Genomic DNA, 9,839 nt, shown 5'->3' with positions numbered 1-9,839 from the left:
CTCCTGGACTTTTCACTGACTGGAGCCAGTACATTCCTTCTTCGCTAAAGTTGCTAAAGTTAGCAACTTTGTGGATTAAGTTGCTAACTTTGTGGATTAAGTTTCTGCCACGTGCAACCCTAAACGGTCCTAACAAAACACATGAATGGGGGATAGGAAAATGCTTGGGACCAAGAGGTGTCACAGAGTTGGGCTTCTGTGATGGAGAAGTTCTGTGACTTATTATCTGGCAGGGCCCTGGCAGGAATTTTGTGGGGAAGGAGTGGCCAAAGGTGGTGGGCCCCTGGCCATAGCTTGTGAAGTGCCCAAAAGCAGGAGTCGTAGCACTGGCCCACAGTGCTGGCTTATGTTGGGGACTCAGTGCCAGCTGCCACTATTTCCCTACGGAGCACTCCGGTGCCGTGGGCACCATTCTGGGGACTGTGCGAACGTGCCCCCACCTGTCCTCATAACACCCTGCCTGGGAGGTGGGCTTGGATGTGCCATCCATTTTACAGAAGACAAGATGGAGGCACAGAGTTCAGGTCACTTGCCCAAAGTCACCCAGTGAGGATGTGGTGGCGTGGGAGTGAAGTGGCGCCTGTGCCGGGACACACAGCTGCACAGGCACAGCCTCCTCTTGTCCTTTGCTGTCCCCCACCTGCTCAGAAGGTACCGCAAATGACTCTTGTCCCCCTGCGAGAAGAGAGCCCACAGCTTCCTACCCAAGCAGGTGCAGCTACCACAGGTCCGTTCCCAGGCGCCGGACTTCAAAGAGGAGAGTGGCAAAGAACCAGAAGCCTGTCCCTCTGCCCATGGCCACCTCCTGAGACGCCTCCCAATTCGACCCCATTTGCCAGGTGTCCCTGCTACCTGCTGGAGCACACCCATCCCACCCTGCCCTGCCCCTGGGTCCTGACAGGCTGGGGGGCTCCTCGGGGGCAAAAATGTGCCTGAGTCCTTGTGTGACCAGAGCCCCTCCATGACCAGTGCTTTATTGAAGGGGGCCTCCCTAAATGTCAAACGGTTCAGGAGGACACCTGTCACCACAACACAGCCCTGGGCCTACAGTGTAGCATCATCAGTGAACACACCACCACACACATCACTGTCACCTGTCACAGGCATCTCCGAGCCACGGGTGACGGCAATCGAGACTCCCTCTCCTCCCTGAGCTCTCTCTGTACACCTCGTCTCACTAACTTCACACAGCCCTGGGACGTCTGTGCTCTGAGGATCGCAAGCTTCAGGCTTCAGCCAGAGCCCTGTGTGCCTCCCAAGCAGAGGGGCTGGGTTTCTGACCTGGCATGGCCATGCACAGGCATGTGTGCGGCTCCACTGCACAGCCCGTGTTTATCTTTTGGACACTGGGAGTCATAGCCAATCAGACTTTACCACCAGGGTAATCAGGGCAAAACCTGCGGCTGTTCCATGGCCCAAGCGGAGGACACTGTGGCTGTACTTTGTCCCCATATGGGAAGTATGTCCTTCCTCTTGTTTTATTTTTTCTTCTCACTTGTGGTATCTTCTGGCATTCCAAAGCTTCTTAGAGGAATCCTGAAATCCACTCTGGAACAAGGCTGGGTTTAAGTAAATAGACACACACACACACACACACGAACTCACACATGCACACATATAGACTTTACACTTGCCCCTCATGTCATGGTGAACACAACACATTCAAACATTAGGCCCGCCTCTCCAGTGAAGAAACTGAGGCTCAGAGAAGCACATGGACTTGGGATGCCTATCTGCTGGTCAGGTGAACCCCACCTTTTTCCAGAGAGGATCACAGATGGAAAGGAGGGACTGACTCGCAAGGTGGCCCTCCAGCCAGCCTCAGGGCCCAGCTCAGAGCAGGGTCTGTCTTGGCACAAGTAGCCCAGCATCCCAGTGCCCCACCCAGCTCCAGGCGGGACACAGGCACCCAAAGGCAACCTCTGGCAAGGCATTGTCCTGTGCCCTGGGATCTGGCTGAGCACCAGGGAGCACAGCAGCACTCATACCAGGAACGAGTCAGAGCCCAGGCCGGGCTGGAGGGCCCTGAGCTGCAGCAGGAAGTGGGCAGACAAAGGCGGTACTGGGTGGAAGTGGCAGAGCATGAGGCCAGGTAGGACCAGCACTGGGGCACCTTCATCCTCAAGTGGGGCTCTCAGCAGCCGCAGAACAGCAGGCAGGGCCAGAACAGGGTCTCCTAGAACTTCCTAGAACCTTCTGGCCTGCAGAATGACTGCATGGGAAAGGCACTGGAAAGTCGCCACCCAACCCACACCTGATGCAGATGAGACCTGAGAAGGGGCCAGAGATGCCCAGGGTCACACAGCAAGTAGCCAGAGCACTGCCTCCTAGGCCTTCTCCTTTCCTTGGCCGGGAGCCCCAGACCTTCTCCAACCCCCAAATGCTGCCAAACACCCCTGCTAGATCCAGGCCCTGGGGCCCTGACAAGCCGTCCTGGCTGGGATCCCAGCCTGCCCAGTCACCCCAGAGTCCTGCCACCTCCCCCATGCCTGCCTCAAACTTTCAGAGGGATGAAGATCTGTCATGTTGAGGACACCTCTCAGACCGGAGCTCTGGGTCCCTCGGCCATCTCCCGCCCCATCCCCTGCAGGGTGTCCCCATGCTCAACCTAGACAAGCGTGTGGATAGAAGAATTCATTTTTGAAGCAAATGAGAAGTGTAAACACCTCCATGGGAGGGCCCAGGTACCCGGGAAGACCTGTTTAGCCCAGAAAGGGAAACAGATTGGCCCGGTGACCAGGTGACAGGTGCATTCACCAGACACCACGCCCCAAGGGGACTTCCCAGGAAGTGTTGTCTGCTCACAGCGGCAGGTCCTGACCAATGGTGCTCAGCCCTGGCTGCCGACATGCTGCCCCAGCTCACTGCTGCAGGTGCACGAAAGGACAGAGTGAAATACCCTGAGTTTCTCCCCAAACAAGAGTTTTCAGTAAGTACACACTGCACTCATTTACTCCATTCACAAAGGTTTATTGGGTCCTCACCCGGTGCCGGTTCGGGTTAGTCACTGCAGAGGATCCATCTGGGCCAGTGTGGGAGGGGCAGGTCTGGAGTCCAAGACAGACTGGAAACCAGGGGTGAAACCCAGGGGCTGTGGAGGCTGCCATGCCGAGGACAGCTCCGGGAGGACTGCTGAAGAGGATGACTAGCGGGCAGGGAGTGGGGTTCAGCCATCTCCCGGGAGCTGAGAGGGCCCAGGTGGAGGTGAGGGCAGTGGAGAAGGAGGAGGAATGGGGGTCTCCAGGTAGAAGAAGGGAGCAGGGAATAGCATGAGCGGAAGCCCAGAGGAAGGAAAGTACCCGGAGGGTCTCTGTGCTTTAAGAGGTCAGTGGAGGGGACGGAAACAAAGGGCCAGTGGTGAAGCAGGGTTGAAACCCAGGCAGCAAGAACACTGAGGCACACACCTGTCGTTCACCAGCACTCTCCTCCAGGTGTGCACCAGCTCCTGCCCGAAGCCTCAGGAGGTCCTCCTGCAGGGGAACGCAGGGCCACCAGGACCCACCCCACCCGAGGGAAGTCTCAGTGACAGCCTCTCTGGGCCCTGGGAGCTGCTCTACTGGAATGGAGAGAGAGACTGTACCCATTGCAAACCCGTCTACCATGCCCCGCACTGGGGCAGTGAGGTGGCGAGGGCGGGGGGGCTCTGCACCAGGGTTCACCAAGCCCTACCTTTCAAGGGCAGACTGCCCCAGGAGGGTGCGTTTGGGATCAGAAGGCCATCCAAAGGCCAGCCCTCCCCTCGCTCTGCCAGGGCCCTGCTGCCTGTCCCCTCCCTGCCTCTCTCCAAGTTGTTCCTGGACACCAAATGGACCCCGTCCAACTTGTCCCTCCTTTTCTTTCCCCTGCCCGCCCCCTGCTGGAATTGTAAGAGGGCAGACAGAAAGGGAGGCAGGGGAGGCCCAGTCAGGTTGCAGGGCAGGAGAAGCAGCCCCAGTTCAAACTCTGCTTCCCCCACAGCAGAGCCTGCCAGGCCTCTGGGGGCCGAGACCTCTGGGTGATGCCTGGTGCTTCCCTGAGTCACAGGTGGAGCTGGGCCTTTGGCCAGTACTCTCCCTCCTGACCACTGGGACAGGACAAGACAGTAGGGGCAACAGGTAGGAAGGGCCAGGTCTAAGGTGAGCTGGGGGTGCAGCCCTAGAGAGAGGAAGGAAGGAGGGACAAGTGTTGCTCCGGAGGAGAGAGGGTTGAGAAGAGGGAAAAGGCGACCGGAGTGGGAGTTACTGAGCCAGGTTCTGTGTCCCAAAGGCCAGTATCACCTGCACCTTGGGTCTGTCCTCAACTGCACAAGAGGCTGCAGGAGCCAAATGGGCCTTCCAGCCTTGTCCAATATTATGGAGTCCGGAGGTATGGAGTATAGTCTGTGGGCCCAAGAAGCAGCCATAGATCCCCAGAACAGATGACAGCCCTCAAGAAGGGCTGCTTCCCTGAGCATCCCTGGGGCTAGAAAGAGTGTGGATCAGGTGCTTCTTATTGGGCTGGGCCTGCAGAGGGGACTAGAGGGGCCAGTCTTACAGCCACCCAGACCATTTCCACACACATGCACATGCGCACACACACTTGCACACACACACACTTGCACACACATGCATGCACATGCCACCAGATCTCAGGCAGCACAGAAAGGCTCTCCCAGCCTTAGGTGGCTTATGCATTTTCTGAAACTAACTGTGGAAAAAGGGCTTGGGGAACTATCCTATGTGCCTGCACCAAATGCTGTGTGGGTGGGGGCAGGACACAAGCCCTACACTGAAACCTCCCAGAAATCAGGGAGTCCGAGCTTGAGAGATTGTCCAGTAAAAGTTGGAACCCTCAACACCCCTTGACTCTGCCCAGGAGGGGCAACCTCAGAAGTCCCCCCAAACCTCCTCTCAGAGACCTGCCGAGTAGGAGGCTTCTCTCTCTACTCTCCTCCCCGCAAAAAAGAGGCCAGAAAAGGGGATGACCAGCTAACTCACAGGTGCCCTGATGGAGGGCAGCAGACAGGGGGCCTTCCAAGGAGAATTCCCTAGCCCACCTGAAAGACCCCTACCCAGAGTGGTGAGGGGCAGCTTGGGAGCATTGAGGCAAGGGGGAGAGACCAGGCTGGCTTCCCTCTAGGTGGTAAGTTCCTGGGGTGTGCGCCCCTGCCCCAGACAGCAGAGAAATCGCCGGACTGGGAGATGGAGAAGAGGGGCCACTTTCTCATGCCACCCCGCCGCCAATCCTCCAAGCACACTCGGGCGCTTGACCTGCTGAAGCCTGGAGCCACAGGTCCAGTGGGGAGCTCACGGGACAGAGGGCCCTGCCAGAGCCACGAAAACTGGAGGGGGGGACCTCCGCCCAAGGCAGGCGTCTCCGCGCGCCCGCTAGGGCCCTGGTCCTGTGGTTGGCTTCTCCCGACACGTTCCTTCGCTGCCGAAAGCGATTCGCCCGCGCCCTATCGAGCCCAGCCAGCTCCTACCTCGGCCCGGGCGGCTAGCGCGGTCTGCGTCCCGAGAAGAAGTTCCGCGGCAGGTCCCGGGGCGGCAGACGCACGGGACGCTGGCGGCGGCGGCTTCGGACTTGGGCTCAAGCCCCGCCGCTCCAGACAAATCGCCGCGACTGCTACAGTGTCCCGGGCAGTTCAGCTCCCCAGACGGGGGACAGACCCTCCTGGCCTGGTTCAGGCTTTGCCCTGGGGGACACAGCGGTCCAATGCGAAAGGAGACTTGCTCCCGGCCTCTGGGACCCTAGGTCAAGGCACCTCCCCGCCCCGCCGCCCTTGAGCCCAAGTCGCCAACCCCGCGCCGCGCGCAGCGAGGGATCAGAAGGTCTCGGACGCCGCGGCAGGGCCGGCCAGGGCCCCACGGGTTAGGGAGTTGCCCCGCACCCCTAAACGCTCAGCACCCATTTACGGTTGAAAGTACGCACTTGACGCGTCCGGGCGCCTCCGCGGTGAGTCGCGCCGCCGCGCTCGGGGTCCGCGAAGGTGGCTCAGTTCGGGCGCTCCAGTCTCGACGTTCCCGGGGTAGAGAGCAACGTCCGGGGACGAACGGGACGGGTGCGCCCAGCGGCCGGGGCTGCGCTGGGCGAGGCAAGCGGCGAGAGGGGAGCGCTCCGGCGTTCAGGCAACAGCTACCCCTAGTGGGAGAGCCGCCCGGGGCCGGCGCCGCCCCGCGCCCGCTGCCCCGCGCCCCACGCCCGTGGCGCCCCGCGCCCGGGTCGGCTGGGGGCGCAGGGCCGGCGCCGCTTTCCCCAGCCCTCCGGTCTCCGGTGCCCGGCGGTAACCCGCCAGCGGGCTCTGCCCTCCGCACCTCTCAGCCGGGCCCCGGCGGCCGCTGACCCAGGAACCGCGGCGCCCCGCTGGAACGAGATGGGACGGGGCGGGCGCGGCCAGGGCGGCGCGGGCTGGGGCAGCGCGCGGCAGCCTCGGGCAGCGGCGGGGGGCGCGGAGCGCGGTGTGCGTGGCGGGGCGGTGCGGGGGGCGGCCGTGTGCGAGGCGCGAGTGTGAGCGCGCGCGGGAGGCGGGCGGGCGGGCTCCGGCAGGCGAGCGGCGCCCGCGGGCGAGCCGGGAAGGCGGCGGGAACGCAAAGTTGCCTCCTCGCGGGCCAGCGTCCTCGGTGGGGCGGGAGCCGGGGCCACCGAAGCGGCGGCTGCGGACCCGGCCTCCCGCGGCACCTGGGCAGCGGCCCCGCACGAGCGGCAGCGGCGTGGGCGGCGTTGGCGGCGGCGCGCGGGAAGCGAACCGGAGCTCCGGCGCGGCTCGGCGGCCGCCGGGGAGCTCGGCTCAGGTGCGCGGCGAGGGGGGCGCGGGCTGGAGCCAGGCGGCGGGGACCAGGGCGGCGTGCAGCGCTCGCGCCAGCTGGAGGACCTCCCCAGCGGACGCCCAGGTCCCGGGTCGGGCTCCCGATCCCCAGCGGCAGCGGCGACCGGAGTCCCCCGGCCCCGAGAGCTGGCTGCGGGGCCCGGGCCCGCCCCCACCGGCCCCAGGCCCGGCCGCTCCGCCCTCCGCCCGCCTGCGCCCGCCCTCAGCCCACGATTTCTAGGGCATTGGCCGCGCCGCTGGGTGATCCCTCCGGGCTCAAGTTGCAAGGGGGCGGGCCGGGCCGGAGGTGGAGTCTCCCGCCAATTGAAGCCTCGGCTATAAATTGAACTCCCTGCACTGCCGAAGCCCAGATGCCTAGCCAGGCCGCGTCGCGGTTGGTGGTCGGAGAGGGCGAGGGGTCCCAGGGGGCTTCGGGGCCTGCAGCCACCATGCTCCGCTCCCTGCTGCTTCACTCCTTGAGGCTCTGCGCCCAGACCGCCTCGTGCCTCGTGCTCTTCCCGCGCTTCCTCGGCACGGCCTTCATGCTTTGGCTCCTCGATTTCTTGTGCATCCGCAAGCATTTCCTGGGCCGCCGCCGCCGGGGGCAGCCCGAGCCCGAAGTGGAGCTCAACAGTGAAGGCGAGGAGGTGCCTCCCGATGACCCGCCCATCTGCGTGTCCGACGACAACCGCCTGTGCACCCTGGCGTCGCTCAAGGCGGTGTGGCATGGCCAGAAGTTGGATTTCTTCAAGCAGGCTCACGAGGGCGGTCCGGCGCCCAACTCCGAGGTGGTTCTGCCCGACGGCTTCCAGAGCCAGCGCATCCTCGACTACGCGCAAGGGAACCGCCCGCTGGTTCTCAATTTCGGCAGCTGCACCTGACCACCGTTCATGGCGCGCATGAGCGCCTTCCAGCGCCTGGTCACCAAGTACCAGCGCGACGTCGACTTCCTCATCATCTACATCGAGGAAGCGCACCCCTCCGACGGCTGGGTCACCACTGACTCCCCCTACATCATCCCGCAGCACCGGAGCCTGGAAGACCGGGTCAGCGCAGCTAGGGTACTGCAGCAAGGCGCGCCCGGCTGCGCTCTGGTCCTCGACACCATGGCCAACTCCAGCAGCTCGGCCTATGGCGCCTATTTCGAGCGTCTCTATGTCATCCAGAGTGGCACTATTATGTACCAAGGTGGCCGTGGCCCCGACGGCTACCAGGTCTCTGAGCTGCGCACTTGGTTGGAACGCTATGATGAGCAACTGCATGGCGCTCGGCCCCGGAGGGTGTAAACATCCAACGGACAATTGACTGAACTTGGTGGGCTGGGCCTTCGAGCCTTCGAAGCCCACATGCAAGCGCCTCAAACCAAGTCACGCTTGGTGAGGCCCCAGTGACACTGATGTGCTGAGCCACCATTTCAGACTGAGTCTGCACCTCGGCCAAATGAACAGTCTCCCCTACCTCCCTGGGACTCTGCTTCTGTAACTGTGTCATTCACACCTGCCTGGCTCACTGGAAATCCTCTTCTGAGCGCGGGATACGGCTTGCCCTTGTCCGTATGCCCCCAGGACTTTGCCTCTACAGCATTTTCTTACACCCGCTCCCCAGCGTGCCCTCAGCCAAGTGCTTTGGCCGGGTGCTTCCCGCAGCACACAGACACCTTGGCCACGCCTGCCCGCCCTGAGCGCAGATGGGTTCCAGGAGACTCTCAGCTCACCTGAGCTAGTTGCCTGGCACCCACCTGTCGCGCGGGGAGAGGGGGTTCCCTGTTGCTTTTGTGTCTATTTCCTATCCCTGGTAGGGGAAGGGATGTCGGGGATGGGGAGGGGGTGGGCAGGGTAGTTTCCCCCACTTGTTTTGGGTGCACAGGAGCCCCACTGCTGATGACGAACTGTCTCTAACTGGTCTTGACCACGAGCTAGTTCTGAATTGCAGGGGCCTCAAAACAGCACCTAAACCTTGAGGGGGAGAGTGCTCTGGGTTTCCGTGGGGGAAGCCACCTTAAATGGGAGGGAAGTTGGGGTGTCTGCTTTGGGACCACAGGAAGATAGCTTGAGAGGCATTGGCGAGGTTCGCAGCGCCCCAGAGAGAGAGAAAAAGCCGAGACTCCTGGGGAATGATGTTGGGGTGATGGAGTCCGGGGAAAGAGAGGTGGGGGAAGAGCCTGAGGTCCCCAAGTGAGGGGAGTCCTAGGCAGAGCTGCTGATTGTGGGGCTGGGAGGTGGAGGGCCCCTGATTCGAAGGCCATTTGGTGAGTGTTTTGCTGGAAATATTTCTTGTATATAAACTTCTTTCAATCTACAATAATAAAGGCTTGAAGTAAACTGCTTTCTGGTTGCCTTTGGTCCCTTTATTTTCTTTTCCCTCTGAATAGCGGCAGGAATTAAACACAAATCCCTCTCTCGCGTCCCCATAGTGACCTTGGGAAGGGGAGCGGGAAGGAGCCTAGGCTGGCAGCGGCGCTGGAGGAGGATAGAGGAGGAAGAGGGTCTGCGGCGGCGCCCGGGGCTCTCCTACAAGCGCACGCACACACCTGGACGGGGAGCTCAGCTGCGGAAGAAGAGCGAGGTAGCGGAGCGCCGCGGGATCCTGGAGAGCCGCGGGAGAGGCAAGAGGGTCCTCTCTTCCTCCCGCGCGCGCGCACACACACACCGAACAGATGCAGCTGCCCCTGCAGCCGCCCGTCTAACTTAACTGAGTATCCGGCGGTGTGTGGAGGGGGTCGGGTGAGGTGGAGGGCGAGAGGGTCTTTGGACCCGGTACAGCCCTGCTCCCGACCGCCGCAGGCACCACTGCGCACCTGACTGCTCCCTGGCTCCCTTCCGGCACCTGCAACCTCGCCTCTGGCCCACCCGCTCCAGGCTGCTCAGGTCCGCGGGAAGCGCGCCGTGGCAGAGGGGCGCCCACACTGCAGCTGCGGCTCTTACTGCCGGGCCAGCGTGCTGCTGGGTGTGCCCCCTGCCTAGGACCCCCTCCTCCTGTCCCTCCTCCGCTTCCCCAAGGTCCAGTCAAACCCCACCACCCGCTCTGGGCTGGGAAGCAGAGGTGGGAGACCACTGGGATGAACAGAGAGACCAGG

General features: G+C 62.5%; 1 protein-coding gene across 1 annotated transcript; it reads left to right on the top strand.

Annotated features, from left to right (window-relative positions):
* Positions 1–6,937: 6,937 nt before the first annotated feature.
* Positions 6,938–8,570, top strand: LOC105467397 (iodothyronine deiodinase 3). Its single transcript, XM_011716980.2, has one exon. It carries the CDS (start codon positions 7,135–7,137, stop codon positions 8,047–8,049), a length of 915 nt encoding a protein of 304 aa, XP_011715282.2. The 5' UTR covers positions 6,938–7,134; the 3' UTR covers positions 8,050–8,570.
* Positions 8,571–9,839: the final 1,269 nt, after the last annotated feature.

Source organism: Macaca nemestrina, chromosome 7 (assembly GCF_043159975.1).
Source record: "Macaca nemestrina isolate mMacNem1 chromosome 7, mMacNem.hap1, whole genome shotgun sequence".
Lineage (NCBI taxonomy): Eukaryota > Metazoa > Chordata > Mammalia > Primates > Cercopithecidae > Macaca > Macaca nemestrina.
Note: the sequence above shows the minus strand (reverse complement) of the source record. Positions and strands in the feature narration are given on the sequence as shown.